The following is a 24,358-nucleotide window of genomic DNA, read 5'->3' on the forward strand; positions in this document are numbered from 1 at the left end:
ACACCCCCTCACCAGGGCAGAGGTCCAACCTCCTCCCAGGCGGGGCTGGCTCAGTTAGGGCCACCTACAGGCGCACACACACACACACACACACACACACACACACACCCCTGAGCCCTGCCCACCTGCCTGCACTATGGTCAAGTGGAAATGGCACCTTTAAAAAACAGCCATGAAATATCATGTGTAGTGCCATTTTTATTACCCATAGGCCTTCCATTGTAAGGAAAACTGCATTAATAAAAGACCAGACTGCCCGGCCGGCTTGGCTCAGTGGTTGAGTGTTGACCTATGAATCAGGAGGTCATGGTTCCATTCCCAGTCAGGGCACATGCCTGGGTTGTGAGCTCCATACCCAGCGTGGGACATGCAGGAGGCAGCCAATCAATGGTTCTCTCTCATCATTGATGTTTCTCTCTCTCTCTCTCTCTCTCTCTCTCTCTCTCTCTCTTTCTCTCTCCCCACCCCCCTCCCTTCCTCTCGGAAATCAATAAAAATATTTTAAAATAAATAAATAAAGGACCTGACTAATGTCGATAGGAAAAGCATCCCTGACCCCGGGGTCTTCCCCCTCCGTGACTGTGAGCGGTCTCCCACCTTCTCCCAGCCTTGGTCTCCTCCTCTGTGAAATGGGGATGGGGACTTTGCCAGGAAACAGAAAAGCAAGCAGGCAGCAATGTGTTGGGGGGTGAGAAAGGGCAGGGCTTGGGTGGGAAAGGAAGGATGCTAAGGGAGGAGGAAACTCAAGTGGCCAGCTGTGGGGGTCAGAAGAGCCTCCCTGGGAACTGGCCTTTAGCCCTGAATGTGAAGTAGGGACGAGGAAGGGACATTCCTCCTGGCTTCCCTGGCTTGTGTCCTTCCCCCGAATCTGTTATGGGCCAGGACAGAATGCCATGATCCACCCCTCCACCCACCGCCTGCCCGCCCTGCCCTCGGCATACTTGCCTTTAAGAAGAGCAGCCCAAGGGTGCTCTGTAGGAGAGGCCCAAATCCACGGGTCACTATGGTCTTCTCTGGCCTGGGGGAAGCAAGAAATGGAGCCCAATAACTGGAAATCGCCCCACTGGAGTGACAGCGCCTAGGAATATGCATAGTCTTGGCATCAAAAGATGGGCAGGGGCCCTCAGGAGCCCAAGTCTCAGGCGGCCATCACTGCTCTCATGTGCAGACTGGGGCTGTCCTTCTCCCACGCCTTTCCTGAGGAGATCCTGAAACCACACCACCAGGAGGCCAAGTGTCTGGGGTCTCATTGGCGCAAAGGTCCTCCCTCCAAATATGTAAGTGGAAGTAGCAGTAAAAGTGGGTGAAAAAGTAGCTTGGGAGGCATGAGAAGCTTTGTGTGGAAAACATGGTAGGTGCTTAATAAAGGTTGGATGGATGGATGATGGCTATATGGATGATGGATGGATGGATGATAAATAGGTGGAAGAGTGAATGGCTCTGTACAGGAATGTGTGAACATGAGTACTTGAGTAAATGAATGAATGAATGAATGAATGAATGAGTGAACCATTAGGTGAATGAGTGGATAAGTAAATGAGTGAATGAATAGATAGAGACTTGAGTAAGTCAATATGTTAGTACCTGAATAAATGAGCTTCTAGTCCAGAATAGAAAACCTAACATCACTCCCTTCAGGTGTAGGGAACCCTTGGAAAGAAAGCAAGAGGAAGAGAGAGTAGCCTGAATCTTGACTAAACTGCACTTTCAAGCTTCTTAAAGGAAGCACCACCTCTTGGCTTCCTGGAGAGCTGTGTGTGCTGAGAATGAAGTGAAGTGTGTCCATGCTCTGGGCAACATTCCTCAGCCCCGGCGGGCCGGGTCCCAGCCCTGGAGTATCGGCTGGGCCGGTTAGGTCACAGTGGAGTGACTCAGACATGGCGGCCCTGCACCTGGCCACCTGCCAGCACCTCACCAGGCAGCCTGTGATCCAGCCCACCCACTCACCATTGTCAAGAGCATTCCCTGCCCCTCTGACCCAGGAGGCTCCCCAGGGTCACGTGATATGTGCTCAGCACTCCCTCCCTGCCTTTCTACCCCTCTGAGCAACTCCCACTCCTCACTATAGTGCTCTCCTACCCTGTGTGATGTAGTGGAGTCTCATAGGCTTGGAGTTCATCCTCAGCTCTGCCACTTGGGCTGTGTGATTTCAGGCAAGTGCCTCAACCTCTCTGAGTCCCAGCTTCATCATTTCAATGCAAACATTGCCTGCCACCAGGGGTAGTTGTTAGGATTCAGAGGGATAACGCATGCCCAATCTGTGCCTGGCACATGATGTGCACCAAGCATTGTACTTCCAGGTTGCTCAGCTTTTTGCTTTTGGCAACAATTCATGGAGCATTATAAAGCGCCAGCCAAGCACTGTGCTCAGAGCTCTGCGTGTGTTCCCACTTCAGTCCTCACAGAGGGTATTCGGGGTGGAACTGTGTCCTGCCAGGATTAGCCGTGGACATCCTAACCCCCGGACCTCAGAATATGACATTTGGAAATAGGGTCTCAACAGAGGTAATCAAGTTAAAATGCAGTCCTCAGGGAGGCCCTGATCCAATGACTGGTCCTTATGAAAAGGGGACTTGCATGCGCAGAGGAAGACGTGACACACAGGGAGACCCATGAGGATGGCGCTGCCAGCAGCTGGAGGAGACAAGGTTCTCCCCTTCCCAGCACAGGGGGAGCCGGCCCTGCCTGCACCCTGATTCTGGACTTCCAGCTCCTAGACCTGGAGACACGACATCCCCTCTCTAAGCTGCCCCATTTGTGGTACTTTTGTGTGTGACAGCCACAGGAAGCAAATACAGAGGAGACCGGTCCCATTTTGCTGATGGTGACACGAGGCCTGAAGGGATGGTGGTGGGAGGGTGAGGGGTTCAGGGCTGGGAAATAAGGGCGGGCCCAAGAGATGTGTCCTGACAAGGGCTCCAGAGACCGGGAATGGAGCCCGTGTCTCTGATGACCCCAGCAGCGCCCCCACCTCACCCTGGGACTGTCCTCCCAGATCCCCGAGCTCTTGGGGCTGGGGAGACACGCACACATTGTTCTGAGTTTCCTCGTATTTTTGCAAACATCAACAGCACATCCGGAAGCGGCATGGTTCCAGTCCAGGAAGAGCCGGGGTATTGTGTAGATCCCGGGAAACACGTCTCAGTTAAGAGTCAGGAAAATAGGCCCCTTCCAGGCTATGCGACTTGGGGCAAGTGACTTAACCTCCATGACCCTAAGTGTCCTCATCTGAAAATGTTACTACGACCCACCTCCCGAGGCTGTGGTGAAGAGCAAATAGGAGAACACATGGGAGCACAGCACTGGGCAGGCGCTCAGCGCGCTGCTCAGATCGGGACAATGTCTCTCAGGGAGCCTATCACTAGGTCACAGGTGTGTTTATCAGACACACACAAGTCCCTGCCTAACAGGACAAAATGCCAGGAAGGCAGCCCCAATCCACACCCAGGGTCTCGGCGCCCACTCAAAGCAGGAGGGCATCTCCCCGCAGCCCTCACCATTTACCTGCCAGTGGCCCCGAGGAGCTGTGGCCCCTGCCTGCTGTCGGGTGCTCCCAGGAGTGCGACCAGCTCCCCTTCAGGGTCTGAGCCCCCAAGGCTCCTCTGGCTCCTCCAGAGTGGCTGGAAGGTCGGGGGTGGGAGGTGGGGATGACTCAACTGGATTTTTTGGGTCAGCACGGAGGCTGAACAATGGCCAGCAGCCTGGACAGCGGGGGTGGGGGGAGGCAGTGGCCAACAGGGAGCCAGGGGGAAGCTTCAGCCACAGGGGAGGTTTGTTATCAAAAGTGTTTATTCAACACCAGGAAAGCTCCCAGCAAAACACAGCGTGGACAAAGCTCATCAGCCAGAACAAAGTGTGTGTAGACAGAGGGCTGTGTGTGTGTGTGTGTGTGTGTGTGTGTGTGTGTGTGTGTGTGACTGTGGGTGAGAGTGTGTGTGAGAGTGTGTGTATGTGTGTGTGACTGTGTGTGTGTATGTGTGTGTGTATGAGTGTGTGAGAGTATGTGTGTGAGTGTGTGTGTGTGAGTGGGGGTGTGGTGTGTGTGTGTGTGTGTAGGTATGTGAGTGTGTATGAGTGTGGGTGTGTATGTATGTGTGAGTGTGTGTGGTGGTGTGTGGGTGTGTGAGAGTGTGTATGAGTGTGGGTGTGTGAGTGTGTGTGTGTGTGTGTGTAGTGTGTGTGTGTATGAGAGTGTGTGTGAGTGTGGGTGTGATTGTGAGTGTGTGTGTGTGGGTGTGTGAGAGAGTGTGTGTGAGTGTGTAGGTATGTGAGAGAGTGTATGTGAGTATGTGTGGGGGTGTGAGAGTGTGTGTGAGGGTGTGAGTGTGTGTGGGAGGGTGTTATTTAGGGCAGCAGTTGCCAACCTTTCGGACCTCCCAGGCCAGCAGTGGTCCGTGGGCCACCGGTTGGCGACTGCTGACCTGGCGGGTGTACAGTGGGCCAGAGGCCAGGAGAAACAGGCACTTTTGTACGCACTTTCAGTGCCACCTTTTGTAAGACAACTTCACAATATCCGCAAACTGTAAAGGCACAGATATATTCAACAAGCCCCCCTTTCAGAGTTTATCCCATAGACAGCAGCACACTTGTGTGCAAAGGGAGAAGTCCAAGGGCGTTCACAGCAGCCTTGTTGGTGAGCACAGACACCTCACCCAGCAAATGCGGTAGAGCTCGGATCCAAAGGGCAGCTCCCACCACACGAGGAACCGGGCTTTAGCCCAGAGCCGTAGGGAGCTACAGAGGGCCCCATGCAGGGAGACGGCGTGTCTGGATCTGTGCTTTGGATGGATCGTTCAGACTAACGGGCAGCAAGGGCAGAGCAGGGGAGACCCAACTCCGGGAGACCAGCCAATAACTCAGGCTCCATTCTCTCTGCTTGCGGTGGTTGATGGAATGTGTGTCGAGAGGGAAAGAGGGGACAAAGGTGACACCTGGTGAGACTCGGGAGGGCCTGTCCCCTCTACAGCCCATCAACCCTGCTGCCTCTGGGGGGCCGGTGCGGGTACAAGGACAGATTGGGATTTCTTCTAAGTGCCTCCCCATGACTGCCCCCAACACTCCAACCTGGAAACCATCGGCCCAGTGGGCCAGGGCCGGCTCTGGAGCCGCAGGGCTTAGGTTCACGTCCCAACTCCACCATTGCAATTCAACAAGTTACTTGACTGCTCTGTGCCTCAGTTTCCCCATCTGTGAAACAGGGATCATCAAAGACCCCACCTGATAGAATCCTTGTGAGGGTTAAAAACAGCAATGTGTGTAAAGTACACAGAAGAGCGCCTGGGACACAGTAAGCGCTCATTAAATGTGAGCTCTTCTTAAAGGAGCCAGGTGCATGGTAGACACTCTGCAGATATTTATAAAGTCAATGTGGTTAAGTCAGCCAGAAGGCTAATTGAGGAGTGAGTTTGAAAGGAGACAATGGAGGTTCAGAGCAAGATCCCCCAGCCCTTTGAACAGACGGGAAGGAGGGTCCGGGTTCCCAAACGGGGTCAGGAGGCCCAGGTCAGGGCCAGGGCTGGCCCAGGCCCCACAGCTTGTGAATGAATGGACATGGACTTGGTCAGGCCCAGAACGCGCGTCAGGGTCTCCTGAGCTCAGGCAGCCCCTGTTGCCTTTAATATGGACCCACACACTCAGGCCCAGCCCTGCCCGAGGACCTCTTCTCAATTCATTTGGCCAACTTCTCCCCGTGTGACTGCTTATACCGTCTTCACAGCTGCGGGCTCCTCCCCGGGACTTGGGGGTCCTCCGGAGACTGTGGAGGGAACGAGGTGGGCATCCCAGAAAAGTGCCTCAGTCGCTGAAGTCCTCTCCCCTCCCTGGCGAGTCTCTCCCGTCCACTTCGGCCATTACCACTGCTCAGCGGACTCCAGGAAAACCAAGCTGGGAACAACTGGCAGGCTGGGTCTAGGGATGACAATGGAATGAGAGTGAGAGAGGGACAGATATTGGGGGTGGGAAGTGCTCTGTATAAATTGGAACAGGGTCCCCGAGCAGAGTTTGAATATCTCCTTTTCTTACCCCACTAACTGTATGCAAACAGGACAGGCTACATAATTTGTGGGGCTCATTAATAATGAGCACATGGGCTCCCTGTTACTAATTATTAAAAATTTCAAGACAGCCACAGCTGAGCATTATACCAAGATGGGCTCTGCTGAACATGGGACCTCGTGTGCCCATACAAGTCACACCCCATGAAGTTGGCCCCAGGCACAGGACTGTGGGGAAAGGGGCCTCAACTATCAAGGTCGTGACCCGGGAAGGCTAAGAATCACTGTAACTAAGGGCACGTGAGGGTCTCTGCTTCTCAGTCCCACCTCCTTCCTCCACTCGGCCTGGCAGGGGCTCCCAGTTGTGACCCACGGGGCAGAGCAGGGGGTGGTGACATGTTGCAGGGGCAGACTTCGGAGGAGGGCAGGCCCTGGTGGCCAGGGGAAGAGAGAGACGATGCAAGAGATGGAGGATGGGGCGGGACTGCGTGTGGGGTGGGAAGAGGAGAGAGCCATTAGGCTGACCCCCAGCGTGGGGCTCATGCAGCCAGACCAGCAATGGGAGTGCTGTTCATGGAGATGGAGAGAAGTTGGCAGGTCACGTGTCGGGTTTTGCTTTGTTGGGTTTAGCAAAGGGAATAAGCCATCCCATTCTAGCCACGAAGAGGTGTCCAACTCAGAAGGAAGATTAGGCGAGAGACACACATTTGGGGGTCCCTGGCGTGGAGATGGCATTTAGCCCCATTGGACTGGATGAGGCCTCCTGGGTGTGCACAGCTGCGGGGCTCCGTCACTCTGGACGCGTTACCTGCGGCACCGCCGCTCTGCATCCTCGTTGGTAAAATGGAGACCAGGAGAACATCCTCCTCGTAGGCTTTCATAAATGCGCTTGTGAGAGGGAAATGCTGAGCACAGGCCTGGTACCCGTGGAGTATCAGCTGGTGTTATTATTATTTATCATTATGATTTTATCCCTTCTACAAACATCTATTGAGCCCCCACCGTGGCAAAAGATAAAGGAAAGCAGAGCAGGGGGGCCGTGAAGCTGGGAGAGATGTCCATAAGGAGGGCAGTCGGGGACCCCGCTGAGAGAGTGAATTTGAGCCAAACCTCAGAGGTGAGGGAGTGCACCACGTGGTCTAGGGGAGAAGGGTTCCAGGCAGAGGCAACAGCAAAGTCCCCAGGGAGAGTTGTGGGAGGTGAGGCCAAGAAGCAAAGGGTGGGGGACCTTTGTAAGGTGGCTCCCACATGGCAAGAACAGGTCTCCCACACAATGAGGCAGAAGGTTCTCCGACGCGGCAGAGATGGCAAGCTCTGCAATGGTGGAGGGAGTCAGCTGTCCATCTGGCAGTGCCCAAGGCTGTGGACAGTCTCTGAGGCCGCCCTTCCCCCCACCCATCTCCCTAAAAGGGCCTCACCTGGCAGAACAGGCTCACTGGCCGGGCCTCTCCTCCTCTTGGCTCTGGAGTGTACTGTCCCACTCGGCTGGGCCTTTGCTCCATGGCTCCCAATCAAAGCACAAATCCGACTCATTTTCCTCTGAATCTGTGGAGGAGTAACATTCTGTCTCCTATCCCTGATCCACACGGAGCCCCCTGCCAGGCCCGGGCATCCCTGCAGCCTTGTCTGAGGCCAGGGGGCCAGCCCTGAGACCTCAGGAAGACTTCAGGGCCTGGAATGGTGACCAGGGATCAAAAGGTTGCTCTGTAACTCACAAAGGGGCCATGTCCACCTACTAAACAGGGAAGGACCCTGAGATGAGCAAACGGCCTACCTGCATTGGGCGCGGTCCAGGAGCAGGCACGGAGGAGACACAGACCCAACCATCCATTTGTCCACCAGTCCATTCATTCACAAACATCTGAGTATATACTAGTAGGCACAATGATTTCCATTGCAGCCCTGTTTTGTGGTAAAATACACACACACACACACACACACACACACACACACACACACACACAACAAAACACCCTAGAAACCATGTGTGTGCACATCCATCATGAGAGTTCTGGTTGGTCGAAGTGTGGCACAGTCACACCTAATGGAGGCCCGCCCGTCCATCCGGTGGCAGGTCATGAAGCTATTACAACAACTGCATTGGGTCTGTACCTTTCTACTTGCAGGATGTCTATGTGTTTCAAGCAAGCTTCAGAGGAATCTATGTGTAGAATTTCCCCCTCCCCTTTTTTAATAGGAAAACAAAGAATACTCCCTCCTCCATTTTTCTTTAAACCTGCAGGTGTCATTAAATAGGTGCATGTGCTTGCTCACATGGCTTACCTTGGGAGGCAAGGGGAGAAAGGCGAGAGGGCAGAGAAGGTTGTTATTTTTCTTACATCTACTCCTATTTCACCAGCTGCAAAGAAGTAAAGAAGGCTGAAAAAGGCCCTCAGTTTGCAGACCAAGAGCCGACATCAGAAAAGACTGAGCCTCATTGTCCTCATCTGTAAAATGGGCACAACAATAGCCTCTTCTATAATGAGGGTTAATTGGAGTGAGATTTGTAAAATGGGCATTCAATAGTGTTGGCAGTTATCAGTTAAAAATCAGCACCATGGCTTGAAGTGGCTGATCTTCACTAGATATGGCGATTGTTTTCTGAACACGTACTATGTGCTACGTGTTTTACATGCCTTTTCTCATTTAACCCTCTTAACGACTTCCTGAGGCAATTACCGATGTTCTTCATATTCTACAATGGGGAAGGCTCAGAAAGGTGATGTCCGGCTCACAGCCAGGAAGTGGTCCTGCTGGACTCAAATGCGCCTCCTGTACGAGGTGCCACATGTTCCATTGGGTGCACTGTTTGAGGTCGGGGACTTCAAAGGCAGCTTTGAAATTAACAACTCACTCGAAGGACCAGCTTGAGGAGCGGTCCGGACCCTCAACAGGCATAGCCTATGGTGCCCACTTTTGTTTTAGCCCCAAGTCCAGTTATTTGGAGGTCTCCCCTCTTCTTTCTGCAAATTCCAGGGTCTTCTCCTTGAAGGGCACACCTGGCTTGGTCCTCTCTCCCTATATAACGTCAGGGGGTTAATGCTGGCCCCAGGGCCAGCTTCCCAGGGCTCACCAGAAAGCTTCCTTCTCTCCGCCCTCTTGCTTCCCCCTCGACTGGGGAAATTGCATACTCCTTGGCCACATTGGCCACAAGGCATGTTGCTCAACCCTCTGCCTCCTGAGCCCTGAAACTGCCCCATGGAGCCTGGCCAGGCAGGGGAGGGAGGGGGAGTCAGAGCTACTCTTGTCTGCTTTCCACTGGATTCCAGGCCAAACTGACTCCAATAAAGAGAGCCACAGCAGATAGAAAACCACAGACGAGGGTATCGCAAGCCCCAGCCCCCACCAAACCCTAGCAGGCCCAGACCCTGGATTTGGACCAGTTCCCAGCACAAGGACAGAACAGAAGCTGTAATACTGAGAGTTCCAGGAAGACAGAGACCATGAAGAAGGGCTATTCACTCACTTTAAGGACAGTTTCTGTTCATTGCAAAATTAACAAAAGAACCCTGGCTGGCGTGGCTCAGTGGTTAGAGCGTCGGCTCACGCACTGAAGGGTCGCAGGTTCGATTCCCAGTCAAGGGCATGTAGCTGAATTGCAGGTTCAGTCTTGGTTGGGGCACATTTGCAAGGCAACCAATTGATGTATCTCTCTCACATAAAATTTTCTCTCTCTCCCTCTCCCTCCTCCCTTCCACTCTTTCTAAGACTCAATGAAAAAAATATCCTCGGGTAAGGATTAACCAAAAAAATATTAACAAAAAGAATTTATTTCTTGGTTCCAGGTGAGATGTCAGCAGGTAAACGGGGCAGGGCAGGTTGTGGGTAGCTTTCAAGCAGGGCCTCCAAGGAGAATGAATTGCTGCAGGAAATCAGTGCCTTAGACCTCAGGGAAGGTGTCCCTTCTCCTTCCAGAAATGCCACTCAAAGCCACTGCTATTCTTCCTCCTACCTTGACAAAACCAATATGGACTAGATTATTTCTCAGCCTGCAAGCACCTACTATGTGTACCTGTGCTGTGTGCCCCGCCCTTGCTGTGCATCTCTCCAAAAGGGCCGTGACCATTATTATCTCCATTTTGTAAATGAGAAAACCAAGGCTCGGGAAGGGCTTGTCCAGAGCCACACAGCTGGTAGGTGCCAGAGCCGGAATAGGCAGTCTTAAATAGACTCGGCAGTCTTAAATAAATACTCCCTCGGTGTGTGACCTTGGGCAGGTGGCTTCTCTCTCAAGCCTCAGTTTCCTCAGTTGTACAGCAAGGACTACTTCACAGGGTTATTCTGAGGGCTAAAGGAAACAATACGCATCAAGTATTGAGCACAAGTCCTAGTGCACAGTGTTCAGAAAAGCCTAGTTATCTTTATGAACTGTTGAGGGGCAAAGCTGGAATCTGGGCCCACATCCCCTAGACTCCAGACCGACGGCTGTTATAGCCACTGCACAGACACGTGTGCTGACTCCACCAGCCACCGCCTGATGCCCAAGGGCCGCAGTGCACCCTGGGAATGAGGAGATCAACTTTAAACAAATGCTTTCTAAAAGCTCTCACCAGGAACTCCTGATATTTACACCATGAACCCCACATTTGAAATCATGGGGTAGGTTAGGGGGTGAACTGCTCACCCTGTCTCAATGCCATCTGACCAGAGGTGGCAGCACACTCAGTGCCCTCCCTGCTTGCCCAGTTGGCCAAAGTTCGTGGGGCTGAGGAGCAGGAGGTGGGAGGTCAAGCTGTCCCGAGGAAGAGGCCCAGGGAGACAGGACAGGCAGGGAGTCATTCCTGCCACGTGGCCAACCTGCGCCCCTGCCCACCCCCAGCTTCCAGTGGCCAGCTCCACCCAGCATACTGAGCTCAGGACCCCGTGTCCCAGAGAAACCAGGGATGTATTACCCGCCAGGGAAAAAGGGTGAGTGGTCACTGGCCCCGGATAAACGCCTAAGGCTGCCACCTCCCACTGTGCAGTGTTTACTGCACGAGAGCTCTGAGCTGAAGGGTGAGAGGGACTGAAGCCCAGCCTACGCTCTGCTTTCAGAGCCTGTGCCCTGGCTGCATTCACAGGAAGGGACACCTTCTACTAATTCATCTGCCCAGAGGGGTCACCACTTTCCGAGGGCCACTGCTAGCACCAAAGACCTTCTGTGCCAGCCGTGGCCCTGAGGGGACGCAGACACACGCACATACTGCTTCCCAGGCGAACACGGGGATTCACCTGGACTCTAAGAAACTAAACTACCCAATTAGTCCTTTTCTCTTTCAGGTGACCACATGTCGGCTCTGAGCCAACAGTGAAAATGCCCCCAAAGCAGCTCCTTTCTCCGCAGTGGTTTCCAGACCCCTGCCCAGCTCCAGGGTTAGGGCCCAGCCTGGGTGGCTCACCTTGGCTAAGTAAGAAGCGAAACCAGACGATCAACAAGAACAACAGCAAGGCCACGGGCAGGCCGAGCCAGAACACCAGGAAGGAGAACGTGAGGTCGTTCACCAGCGGCACCAGGGGGTACTTCATGGTGCGTGTGAGGCCGAGCCGGGCCAGCCTGAGCTGGGCTGGCAGGGCTGCCCTGGGGATCTGGTGGGCTGGGCCATGCTCTGCTCTCAAACCAATTGTGACTGAGCTGGTGACGTAACAAGGAAGTCACAGTGTCCTTCAGGGAAGGGAGAGCTATTTGGATGAATGGTCAGGAGCCGGGGCAGTGAGAGTAAGCCCGGGCAGGCCTGGGTTTGAATCCCTGCTAAGTTGCTGTTGGGTTCATGCGCCACCTCCGGGATCCTCTCGTAGGATGGGAATAATTCTTTCCTCACCAAGCTGCTAAAAGTTAGAAAAGCAAGTGCTGGGATAAGCATTGCCCACAGGTGGGTGTTCATATCTTTGAGGTCACAGAATCCTCTAGAAGCCAGCCAGGTCCCTGGTCCCAAAATTCAGGCTCCATGTGCCCACACTTACACTTGGTGGGAGCGGTGGGGACTGTGCAAACTGGATGGAGCGTAGAGCCTCCAAAGCAGACAGCTGTCCCAGGAACTGACGTGTGGGAAACGCAGGTCCAGTACAGCCAGCTCTCCTGACTTCTAAGAGAGCCAAAACATCAGAGTTTTTATGTGAAATCTGCCAATTTAAAAACACTGAATCGAACATTGAAATACTGTTGGCTAAACAAAACAAGTCTGGTGGGCCAGACTGGGTCACTGGGCTGACATTTAAAAACTTTCTAACACATAGTAGGCCCTCCGTAAATGATTCTGATTTAATGAGGAAGCTGTGGCACCTCTCCTCATTAGGGAGTTCAGTGAGGAGCTTCTAAGGCTTTAACTGTGTTCCTTTATCTCCCAGTGGGCAGAATACTCTCACATGCCGTTCTTACCTCCTCCCACCCCACCTCTCATTCACTCATTCATTCATGAAGTGAACCTCCACATGCCAGGCCCTGAGGCAGGAGGCTCCGGAACTCGCAGGGCCTGATAGTCCCTGAGCTGGAGTCTGGTGGGTGCGGGAGGTCAACACAAGTGGCTGCTGTGTGGGGGGGGAGGCAGCAGCACGGTATTCTCTAGGAGGGTCCTTGGACCACCTGCCTGTCACTGCCAGCAGGTGGGTGGGGGGTGCAGGGTACTTGGGAAACACGCTGATTTCCATGCTCACCTTGTTCTGCTAAGTCAGAACCTCCAGGGGCTGAGGCTTGGGACTCAACACATTAATGGACAACCATTCTGTTGCAGACTTGATTTCGAGACCACAGCATTTCACGGAGCACAGGTTGGAAAGCTGGGCAGACCAAGTTCCAGGCTGGTGGAGCAGCTGCACTAAGTGGGTGGTGGACCTAGAGGGAGACATGGGCTGAAAGGACCCCCTTCCAGGAAGCCACCAGCCTGGGGAGAAGGGCAAGTGGGCCAGCCACAAAAAAAATAAGGGAGGGGAGCCCGGCCGGAGTGGCTCGATTGGTTGAGCATTGTCCTGTGCACCAAAAGGTTGCCAGTTCGATTCCCTGTCAGGGCACATACCTGGGCTGTCGGTTCCATCCTTGGTTAGGGCATATACAACTGATTGACGTCTCTCTCACATCAATGTTTCTCTCTCTCTCTCTCTCCTTCCTCTAAATATGTCTTCGGCTGAGGATTAATTAAACAGATAGCTAGAGAGGAGGAAAGAGAGGGGAGAGCTGGGGCTTGGACGGCCAGTGTGTTTAAAGGGAGTCTTAGTCCAGATGTGGGATGACCAGAGTCCTCAGAGGAAGTCTGGGCAGATGGTATTAGAATATGTGTCCAAGAAGCAGTGCCCTGATGGGCTGTGCCACTCAAGACCCAGAGTTCAAGACCAGAAACTAGGTGGGCTGGGTTGGGGGTGATTTCTTGGCACCGGGTCCTGAAGGGCCTGGGGTCAGAGAGAGCAGGACAGCACAGGTGGGAAAGGCTCAAACACATTTTCTTGTCAGATCCTGAAACGGCCACTGTGCAGCCAGCCCAGAGAGAAGCCTCCCGGGCCCCCAGGGCTGGCTGGAGGTCCTGGGGTGAGCAGGTGTGGACACAACTGCAGGGAGGTAGCTCCCTGGCGCAGTCCAGGGGCCACACCCTAACTTCACATGGAATCAGTGCCAGGCTGGAGGGAGCGGCTCTAGGCAAAGGCACCCATCCCTATCTCGAGTGGCACGACCACCCACCATGTGTCACCTAGGCATTAAGATGCTAACCTGGCCCCATGGAACCCTCTGCAGCCAAACCTCTCCCCTTTCCTGACTGGCCAGCCTGGCAGAGCTCGGTCCTCTGTGGGCAGAGAGCACAGTGTGTTCCGTGTGTCTCGGGACTGCTGCCCCTGGGATGTGGCCTCTGCCGGCAGGGCCTTCATTACACAAGCTCCTTCCAGCGCAGAAGCCAAATACTTTGACCAAGTCTGAGTGCTTGATGAGACTCCCCCAAACCAGGGGGAAACTCCACAGGTCGACATTGGAAAGAGTAAGTTAGAACATCCACACAGGAGTCAAACCCCGGCCTAGGACCAAAAGCACACACAATGTTAGTAGATAAGAATCTCCTTAAAATTTAATTGACTAAATGTATTACATTCAATATTCCATGGGTTTCTTCTGGACAAAGGATCGGCATAAATACAAACAAGCCTCTGGGCCTTCTTCCCTAACCAACGAAGAGAAAACACAGGAGGCAAGGGACACGGCGCCTTCATATTTACATTTCGCCTTTACTTTACAGTTCAGAGCCAGAAATATTTACAGAAAATACAATAAGAAAAAGGTCATGTCTTGGCAACATATTGAAATTCATACAAATTGTATATATGGTTTCAAGCAAATAATGATACTGCTTATCTTTTAGCCACAACTGCCAAGCCCTTCGGAGGAGAAAGATGTTCTTGGTCACTGCAAGAGACAAGGACTTGGGAAACTTGGTTTGCTTCAACAAATATTTATTGGGCGCCTACTATATGCAAGGCACTGTGGAATCCCAAATTATACCTCTTCCCTCACCATTATAAAAAAAGAAAAGCATCTGAAGAACATGAGTTGATACTCTTGAGAAAAACACTATACAGTAAGTACATGGCTTCTTTAGCTACCGAGAAAAGAACCCCTGTTTGCTTCCACAGTGAGTGGGTGGACTATCTCCAATCTCTCCGTCTCAGGAAAAGAGGCTGTCATGGAAATTCTTAAAACAGACCATCTAACGCAACTTATCAATTCATGTAAACATATAAATCATTTTTTTAGGAAGATATAACCTGAATGGGTTTTTAAGTGCTGAATGGAGAACTACTGCCAGTAGGAGTGTCAAATTATCTCTATTACACCTTTTACCAGCTACTTTTTACAAACCAAGCCTTTGAGCAATGCCAACTCCCACTTTGGGTAAAGTTCACCTGCCAGTAGAAATAAATATTCTTGAAGACTCTGCCTCTTTAAACAGCAGTCTGCGGAACATGACAGAGTTCCTCGGGGCACATAGGAGTAACCGTTTGTGAAGACCTCGCAATATTACTGGCCAAAGCTGTAGGTTTTTGTATTTATGAGGCCAAAGGAGAATGGGTTGCCCTGAAGTAGAGGACCTGGAAATGGCGAGCAACGTGGATGCGTGTGCGTGTGCGTGTGCGTGTGTGTGTGTGTGTAGTGTCAACCCACAATGTAACTATTCCTGTCAAACAGCCAATGGGCAGGAGTAGGGGGTTCTTAGGGGAAAGCACTGAACAAAAGGGCAAGTTGGCTGAACAAGGAAAGGGTTAAAAAGGCAAAAGCCCTGTCACTGCTCTTAGTGCTTCCAGAGAGAGGAAGAGGAAAGCCTCCATCACCAAGCGCAAGCTAGAAGGATGAGGGACTACCTGCCTCTGTGCCTTGGGTAATGCTTTTCTTGTCACGAATGCCACGCTCATCCACCTCCCGGTGCACCTGTCACATGCAGCTACTAAACTGTCTAAGCCACAGGCCCAAGCGGTCCTGGCTTCCCTCAAAGGTTATGAACGCACGCTAGCAAGCTTATAAAGTGGACTTCTAAAAACTGTTACTAGGGACTTAATGCTCCTCTGCCTTTATTCTACTCAAAGTGACTTTAACAAAGGCAGGTGGGTGACCTTAGTGACCATGAACTCAAACCCGTAATTCTAGTAAAAGGTGCAAGGGCTCTTACCACACCTCCTTTTAAAAGTAGATGTTATTTTGAACAGAAGGAACCAGCACCTGACGAGGTCTGCATACCTCGTCCTGTTGGTGCCTTACATACTGGACTTCATAGTCCTGAATCCCTCCCTCCTCCCCTGGGAGACCACTAGATCTTTCAGGTCACAAATTCCATTCAACACAGATGTTCACTTACCAAAGCCATTCGAATTACAAGAAGTTGCTAGAAATTAGAGCAAACTACAGGATCAGGAAGCCTACCCCCAACATGCACACCACAGTACATTTTGCTGACTTAGTAGTAAAACTAAGCCAAAGGTAAAAGATCTATCTGAAAAATCTCACTGAGGAAGTACACCTACATCAGCTATTTTTAACCTCTGGAATGTTATAAGCTGCACATCAATTTATAGCCTTCTTTGTTCACAGCCACTAGAACAAGGGCCCATTTTCCCTTTGAACGGTCAATCTGGAACTTCCATGAAAACTGTTAAACCTCGCCTTATATCTGCTGAGCTACAAAAAAACATTTTTAGAGTAGAACTTCCTAAACTTTATCATACATACCCCTCCTCCATGCTACCATCTGGAAACATCAATTTATTGCCCAGATTACAAAGAAAATCAATTATTGAATAACATTATACCCTGAATGGAAAATGGAGTCATAGAAGGTTTTACCTGAGCTTAAAACAAACATGAAGAAAAAAGTATAGCAAACTTAAAACCAGGAGCCGCTATGCCCACATTTCTTGCTCATACATGACAAAATACGTACTTCTGAAACAGAAATATCTACACAGGGAATTAGGCCCTACACACTATCCTCTGCCCCCTAATTACCAAAACATCAAACCAAACAGACCATTGCATCCCTAACCTACAGAATCTATTGACATCAGACGTCAGGTGAGAAATCACCCCTTATACAACTGTGACCACTCCTTTTTGGACTTTAAATGTCACTTATTTTCTTAACATAAAATGATTTTAATAAAGAGGAAAGCACATAAGAATAGGAGAAACGAGCAGTGTCTACTCTAGTGCTGTAACAGGAATCCTTGTAACGATGTTCTGGGTCTGGCCACCTCAAAACATTTATCCCTGGCAGAAAAGTAGCAGCGAGGTAACACGTATTTCCAAAACCCGGGCTGGGATTTGTTGTGCCTTCAGCTGGCAAAGTCCAGAAAATATGACAACAATAGCCATTTTTAACAGCAGCCACCCAAGCAGGTGATCACTAATGCTTGTCAACAGTGATGAAATCCAGTAGCTCTCTGGGAGAGATCTGAATTAGTAGTGGTGAGAGGCTATTTCCTGAACCCCAAATTAGAATCCTTCATAAGCTACTGCAGTCTCCTGCTTGGTCCTGAAATAAGAGACAATGAATGAAACCAATAATTTTCAACCCTTGTTGTGAATTTATATTTCTTACTATTTAACCAAGAAATTACCAAGGAATTACAAATGTTTACCCTGTCATTATGTCACCAAGCTAGACAATACTAGAGTGGAGGCATCCCTGCTGTCTTACAACTTCTAACTCCACAAACCCCTCTGTCCCTTATTAAAGGACAGGGCCATGCCTCCGTGTTAGGTCTGCTCCTGAGCTGCCCAGAAACGAGGCCTTCAGACAGGTCTGTGCAGTAATGACCATAATAACTTTTTGAAATGTGGAGAGAAAATATGAAAGATTTTAATGCCAGACTTCATATCTGATCCAAAAACAAGTCCACAAGTCCTTTTCTGTCAGCTGGACAGCTGGATGACAGAAAGATGACAAAGGGACCTATGAGTGAGCAGAAAATTGAGATTTCTTTCCTTTTCCTCCATGTTATCAACTTGAGTCTTCAAAGGTCCTGAAGATTCTGAGACAGATTTTAATTTTGAACACAACCTCCTAAAAAGTGAGGTATAAAATTATCTTCAACTTCTAATTTGCAAATTTGATACTACCAATGCTTATATTTAACTAAGATGCATAAAAGCCTTTCTCCTCAAAAGGCTCAGATTTAACTAAAATTGTCACTTTTAAAAGAAAGTTTATGGCTAAAATGTATATCATCATTACCAGAAGGAATATGATTGTGTCTGGAGCCCATTTCACTAGAAAGGTGGAAGTCTTCTATCAGATGGGTTTAAATGTGTTTCTTCTATTCTGGTGATTAAACAGTAAACTCTTGGGAGTGATTTGTTTTTATTTTTACAGTGATCACCTATCAAATTGTTTTACTTTGATATTAGAGCCCCAAACTGGAGTTGAAGAGTCCTAGACAGTTCAAGAGTCTAAGAACTATAGTTCTTGAGTCCAACCTCCTGGAAAAGTGAAGTGTAAAACTCTGGCTCCAACTGCTTGTTCCGGTACTTGTTGACAATGTCAGTGATTTTCTGTTTCCGGCGGACATGTGGTGGACTGTAGGAGTCACTCTCCAGCCTCTTTCTTCTACAAATATTAATTACAGTCTGCCTCACCAGAAAACCTTGAAAACAGAGGGTTTTAAAACAATGTGAATAATCAGTCAGCGAGGTGATCTCTCGGTACTGAAGTGAACTATTCTCCACAAACTCAAACTATCAGCCCATTTGCAAAACTATCCCCATCCCCAGAGAGACGGACAGAACTCCATGAAGATAAAACTATCAGAAGAAACATACAAGGACAAGGAAAAACAGAATAAAAATCTGATCTGATGACCCAGTTCCTGACCTGGATTACAAACAGCTATCTTCATTTTCTAAAACTGAATTTTGTGAATTATAGTTCTACTCATACTTACTAGATTAAGCACAGTTCAAAGCTTGCTTCCTTTTGAATAAGACCACAGCATTTTTCTACATGTGGGCCCTATTTAGTAACATATTTCCTTATTTCTACTTCGTTTTGGCTCATAAAAATATATTTAAAAAAAGACACGACAACCCTTCAACCATATGTGAAGACCTTACCGAGTGCTCGCCTGCTGACGATCATCCCATCCACAAGAGGGATAACCATGTTAAATTTTCCAGTGGCTCCTTGAATTTTTATCCGGAATAATCCAGTGTTTAAAGGGTGAATGAAGATGACAGGAACTTCTTTCTCAAGAGTGGTAGATCTTAAAAAAAGAAAACACTTTTTACCCCAAATAGTAATGTGTAATATAAGACTACCCAGTGACTTCTTTTCAGGCAGGTTTGATAAGAGCCAAGGGGTCAGTCTGCTGAGGCCTCTTCCTAGAAGCCCCTGATGAAACACCCCAACACCTGACCCTAACCCTAACTCTAACCCATCACTGGGGCTGGGTGTTTTAAACTGACAAAAAGACACTAAAAATGTGCTTAGAAAACCACTGGGGACACGGAGTGGAAGAAAAGGCCAGATAAATCTCTTGGGGGAGCTATGAATTGGGGGACTTTCACTTAGTTCCTCCTCCTTGTAAGGAACAAAAGTTAGCTGAGCCAAGTGCAGGGAACTCCACTACAGTCAACATTGGCATCTCAGAGCAAAAGTGGGACTCATGGGAACCCCTGACAGAATTTTTTTTCAGGGGGTGGGGGAGGAGATAAGGAGGGGACTCCTCAGCAGAGGTGATAAATGGCAACATCTTGGCAGAGCCAAAGCCATCAAAGCCTCTGAACAAGTAACAGCTGCTAAGGAAGCAATCATACCTTTGGGAGCCTGAGTGACACATCACGAGTCAGGCACATGCCAGTGCATCTAGAATTGCCTATGAGATTCTGTGATGTTACATGTCAGGGTTACTGTTTTGTTTGTTTGCTTCTTTGTTTTGCAACACAATGAGCTTTCCTTCTATATAGGTAAAGTGATGTTGGCCAAAGCAACAGTGAGTCAACTTTTCAAGACATAAACTAAAAATCAATCCTATACTAATTCTAGCCTCAAGACAAATCCTAAATTTTGCTAATGTACTAATTAAATATAAATTGTCTAACCATTTTAGAACTTTTGACATAAAAATATTGAAACACTAACAAAAATGAGTATAAGACAATTAAATGTTTTCTTTCAAAAAAATTCTAGAAAAGTCCATCTCACGGAAACTATTTTAGTCTCGTCAGCAAGTCAGTGTCATGCAGAAAAAATAAAAACAGGACTGTTCTGAAGTAAAAGAGACTGAAGAAATTAATACTAGATGCAAGGTCTGGGAATAGATTCTGGTTTGAACAAATTAGCTATACAGGATGTTTTAGGGAAAATAGAGAAATTTTAATGTAAACTGGTCACTAGATGAAATTAAGGAATTGTTACTAACTTTCTTATCAATATAATGTTATCTTTATCTACTTAAAAAGTGTTCTTAATTTTTAGAGACATATACTGAAATACTTAGAACATCAGAATATCTCTAAATTGCTTTAAGATACCTTGGCATAAAAAAAAAAGCTCTTGACAATTTACTCTGTACCATGTTATACATGTATTACATTAGAATTTGCTTAATAACTTTAAAAATTAAAAAACAAACAACACAAAAAAACCAAAATTTTCCTTTTTTGTTGTTAATCCTCATCAGAGGATATTTTTTCCCATTGATTTTTTTAGAGAGAGTGGAAGGGAGGAAGGGAGGGAGGGGGGAGAGAGAAACAGCGATGTGAGAGAGACACATCGATTGGTTGCCTCCCACAAGATCGCTGAGCTGGGGCCGGGGATAGAACCTGCAAACCCAGGTACGTGCCCTTGACCAGGAATCGAACCCATGATGACCCTTTGGTGCACGGGCCAATCCTCCAACCACTGAGCAACACTAGCCAGAGCCAAAAACACAAAGTTTTATTAATGACTTGACCTCTTCTAGAAATTTTAAAATATGATGTTAAAATAAATGATCTTTACTGACTTCATTCTACAACAATAATCTAACAATGTTAGACTAAATTCATCTTACATGCAATACAAACCAGATCATGTACACTGAAGGAACTTACTCAAAGTTAAAATATCAGGTTTAGCCTGTTATCAAGGGTTGCTCTGTGAAATATGGGAGATGAGGCTAACATTTGGATTTAGATTCTTAATTCCTTCACTAACTGACTATGTGATGATGAGGAATATTTTATCCCATTTGTAAAATGAAGATGATAATTGTACCGTTGGAATTATCTTAAAGTTATTTAAGCCAAAAACAGTTAAGCAAAATACTCTGAAACTATAAAGCCTATACAGATACATTGTGACTATTCTGGCAATCATATTATTTTCTTCTTATCCCGTTTGTGCATGGGCCGCTAAAATAAAAATCTTAACTATTTTTTAATAAAGTTTAAAATATTTTTTCCACTAAATAGCTCATGTGATGAGGATATTTTAACTGCTATCTGTCCAGAATATTTTGACTAATATCTAATATTGCTACCCTACTATCAGTTTTCATGAATACTTAAATGCCTTCACATCTCCATTTGTCTTTTTGCTGTAGATAAATGTAAAACAGCAATTAATTATGCCTTTTAAAAATCCTGCTAATTCGATCACCTTATGTACTTATCTACAAAGGTCTTTGGACCCCTTAACTCCCCCACAATTGTTTGGTTATTATTGCCTTCATCCCTTTTGTTTCATAAGACACGCTGATAAACTTCAAGCAAATAAGAGTGTACCTCAGAGAAGTGCTACTATTTGCAGTAGTTTCCACACCAGTACTGATTTCTGTCATCAGGTCTGAGAGGGGGAAGTTTTCTGGAAGAAAATAATAGCACTGCAATTAATATCTCCCTTCTATTCCCAAACAAATAATAGGAAATCTAATTTCCTAATCTCTCTACACAAGTAGGCAACAAATATTTGGACTATGCTATCCTACAATATAATCTTACAATATAAACCATTCCTCACAAATAAAGAGTTCTCCCTCAAGACATATTTTTGCTAAGTTCATCTAAAGCAGAGAGTTGTCAGAGAAAGTGACCTGTAGTCTTTGAGGGCTTGGAAAGGGTTGTGGAGGGGCTGGAAAGCAACTATCACACTTTCCCACAAACTCTGAGCCAGATGAGATTCTAAGCTAAATATGCATTTCTAAAATTCTTATGTTGCTTATATAAAAGTCATGAAGAACTTATCCATAGCAGAATTCCTAAGGACAACTTAATCTTTACACTAAATCTAGACAGTAGGGTTCCAGGTAAGAGGGTGAGGGAAGTGCTCCCCCTTCCCCAAAGTCCTGGGGTGAGTAGGACCAAGTGGCAATAGACCATTAACTATCATACCATACCAAGCAAAACTAAAGATTTTATATCCACTAGTCTCATCAAATCTTCACAACTATGAACTAGGGAACACGAGTGTCTCCACTGAACAGATAAATAATCCAAAACTTAAGGAAACTGAGTGGTGGAGCTGGGATGCAGACCCAGGTCTGCTGAATTCCAGTCCCAGCTTCTGGCTGCCCCACCACGCCTATGCTGCCATTCCTTTTAGACCTTTAGAAAGTCATTGTCATTCTAATTTTATTTATAGACAACATCCTTATAATATAGTACCTATATCATCATAGCGTTCCACCCAGACTACAGAAACTCTTGTTTCAGGTCCAAGGGGAGGCACGGGGCGGCCCTGAGGCAGTTTCTTCATTCTGGAACTGGGACTGAGCTATATGAGGGAGAGAAAAGCAGGAGAGGAGGGAAAAAAAAAAAAAAAAAAGAACTGGCTTAATTAAACTATAATCATACAGTCCTCAAGCTGCCCAATGACATAAGTATCGGATCTTGGGAAATCAGTTCTCTTTATTTAGTCTCAACCTAGAACAGAGAAATGAAGGCCTAACATCCTCAAAGGACCCCAATAAATTTAATAAATAAAGAACAAAAAATCCTCAAGGGAAAAAAAGGTATATTAAGCTGACAATAATTGAAAATTTATAATTGTCATTACTAAAAATAAAATTTGCAGGCAATGTCTTAATGAGCACTTAAAATGATTTGAGTTCATCTATATGGCCAGAGAGCAGTATTCTTTCCTCATCATGGTAACATCAATGATTTGCTTGGAAATTCTTATCTTTTAAATGTCCCACCAGCAAGTTATTCCTAGTTCTCAGACCAATTACAATTGAAGCCCCCCCAAATTCCTTTGTCTTGGCAGCAGAAAGAAAAAAAATGTTGCTTATGTCTTCACTATCATGCACAGTTTTCTTTGGCTTCCCTGCCCTCCCAGTCAGCTGTAATTTCCTTTGAAAGGCTAACAGAACTATGAGGCTCCCCTTTAGCAAATGGCACTCTGAGTCTCACCTACTGTCAGGGCATGCATCAGACGGGAGTTCATGCTAAGCCCTAAACAAAGCTATGTGTACAGAAGGGAAAATCCCATACTGAAGTTGAATTTTAAGAATAATGATGCTTGCCCCGGCTGGGTGGCTCAGTTGGTTGGAGCATCATTCCATACACCAAAAGGTTGCACGTTTGATTCCCAGTCAGGGCACATATGTAAGTTACAGGTTCGATCCCCAGTTGGGGCATATATAGGATGCAAGTTTCTTTCTCTCCTCTCCTTCCTCTCTCTAAAAAAATCAATAAATATATGGGTGAGGATAAAATAATAACTAATAAAAATAACAACGCTTGTACATTGTTATATACATGTCTTTACCAGATGACCAGAGACCATGACAATTCCCCCAAATTCTTATTTCTATCATGACATTCACAGAAAATGAATGACCAAGAGATTTCCCCCAAATTAATGACAGATATCCAGGCACTCTCAGACACTATTTTCTTAGCATCTTGGCTCCTCATCAGCTTTGAATCTCTGACTTCCTACATCTGACTTCCAGCCCTAGACTTGAAAAGGTCCTGTGATTAGGTCAGGCCTACCTGGATTATCCCCCTTTGATTACCTCAAAGTAACTTTAATCACAAAACCCCTTTGCCATAAAATGTAATATAATCACAGTCTATCTCATCATATCACAAGTTCCACCCACATGGAAGGGGATGACATTCTACAAGGGCAAGAATCATTGGGGGTCATCTTTAAATTCTGCCTAATACACTGACCCTTTTCCTGCTCAACTATTTTTTCTGCATCTATTGAGATAATGATTTTTCTTTTTTTAGTTTGTTAATTATTTGAAAATTCAGTTTGTGATAAAAAAAAAACACCAATGTGCTTTAAGAGTTTTCATTCTTTGGATTTTAAGGAATAATTATGCTGGCATTCAGAAAATGAGTACAAGAACAGCCAATGGCCGACTATGAGATCTGGCTAAAATCCTGCATTACCATCCAATAGACTTGTTCATCTCCCAACTGTATTCTGTGAAATCTTTTTAAATATATCAACTCCTGATTTTCAAAATTAGTCTACTTCAAAGTGTCCTATACAACTTAACTTTTTTGCCTAAATCAATTTTAAAGGTGAAAACCCCTCCCATATACTTATGTTAAAAACTAGAGGCCCGGTGCATGAATTTGTGCACCAGTGGGGTCCCTTGGCCTGGCCTGCAGGATCAGGCAAAACCGGCTCTCCAACATCCCCCAAGAGGTCCTGGATTGCGAGAGGGCACAGGCCAGGCTGAGGGACCCCACCAGTGCACGATCGGGGCCGGGGAGGAACACAAGAGGTTGGCCAACGCGCCCCCGGGTCCAGGTGAGGCCATGTGTCCCTGGATCCGGGTGAGGCTGGGTCCCGGGTCCGGGTGAGGCCACGCGCCCCTGGGTCTGGGAGAGGCCACGCGCCCCTGGGTCCGGGTGAGGCCATGTGTCCCTGGATCCGGGTGAGGCCTCGCGTACCTAGGTCCGGGTGAGGCCACGCGCCCCTGGG

General features: G+C 47.8%; 2 protein-coding genes across 2 annotated transcripts in view; both read right to left on the reverse strand.

The window, feature by feature from the left end:
- Nucleotides 1–5,560: 5,560 nt before the first annotated feature.
- ADIG (adipogenin) lies at nucleotides 5,561–11,555 on the reverse strand. Its single transcript, XM_008158391.3, has 3 exons — nucleotides 11,372–11,555; nucleotides 7,412–7,538; nucleotides 5,561–5,907 (listed from the first exon to the last, which is right to left on the reverse strand). The coding sequence occupies exons 1-2, from the start codon at nucleotides 11,496–11,498 to the stop codon at nucleotides 7,426–7,428; spliced, it is 240 nt and encodes a 79-aa protein (XP_008156613.1). The 5' UTR covers nucleotides 11,499–11,555; the 3' UTR covers nucleotides 5,561–5,907; nucleotides 7,412–7,425.
- A 2,436-nt stretch (nucleotides 11,556–13,991) lies between these two features.
- The window catches only part of RALGAPB (Ral GTPase activating protein non-catalytic subunit beta), an 86,881-nt gene continuing 76,514 nt past the window's right edge, over nucleotides 13,992–24,358 (reverse strand). Inside the window, exons 27-30 of the mRNA XM_008158372.3 lie at nucleotides 22,078–22,186; nucleotides 21,199–21,277; nucleotides 18,547–18,695; nucleotides 13,992–18,080 (exon numbers count right to left, since the gene is read on the reverse strand). Coding sequence (XP_008156594.1) covers nucleotides 17,887–18,080; nucleotides 18,547–18,695; nucleotides 21,199–21,277; nucleotides 22,078–22,186 — 531 coding nt within the window. The 3' untranslated portion in view covers nucleotides 13,992–17,886. The remainder of the gene's footprint in view (nucleotides 18,081–18,546; nucleotides 18,696–21,198; nucleotides 21,278–22,077; nucleotides 22,187–24,358) is intronic.

The sequence above is a fragment of the Eptesicus fuscus genome, chromosome 12 (genome assembly GCF_027574615.1).
Source record: "Eptesicus fuscus isolate TK198812 chromosome 12, DD_ASM_mEF_20220401, whole genome shotgun sequence".
NCBI lineage: Eukaryota > Metazoa > Chordata > Mammalia > Chiroptera > Vespertilionidae > Eptesicus > Eptesicus fuscus.

Bases quoted from the DNA above. Each gene is read 5' to 3' on its own strand.
- ADIG (XM_008158391.3), bottom strand. From the start codon at position 11,498: ATGAAGTACCCCCTGGTGCCGCTGGTGAACGACCTCACGTTCTCCTTC. The intron at 7,539-11,371 runs GTGAGCCACCCA...ACTCCTCCACAG, and splicing joins TCGCTTCTTACTTAGCCAAG to ATTCAGAGGAAAATGAGTCG.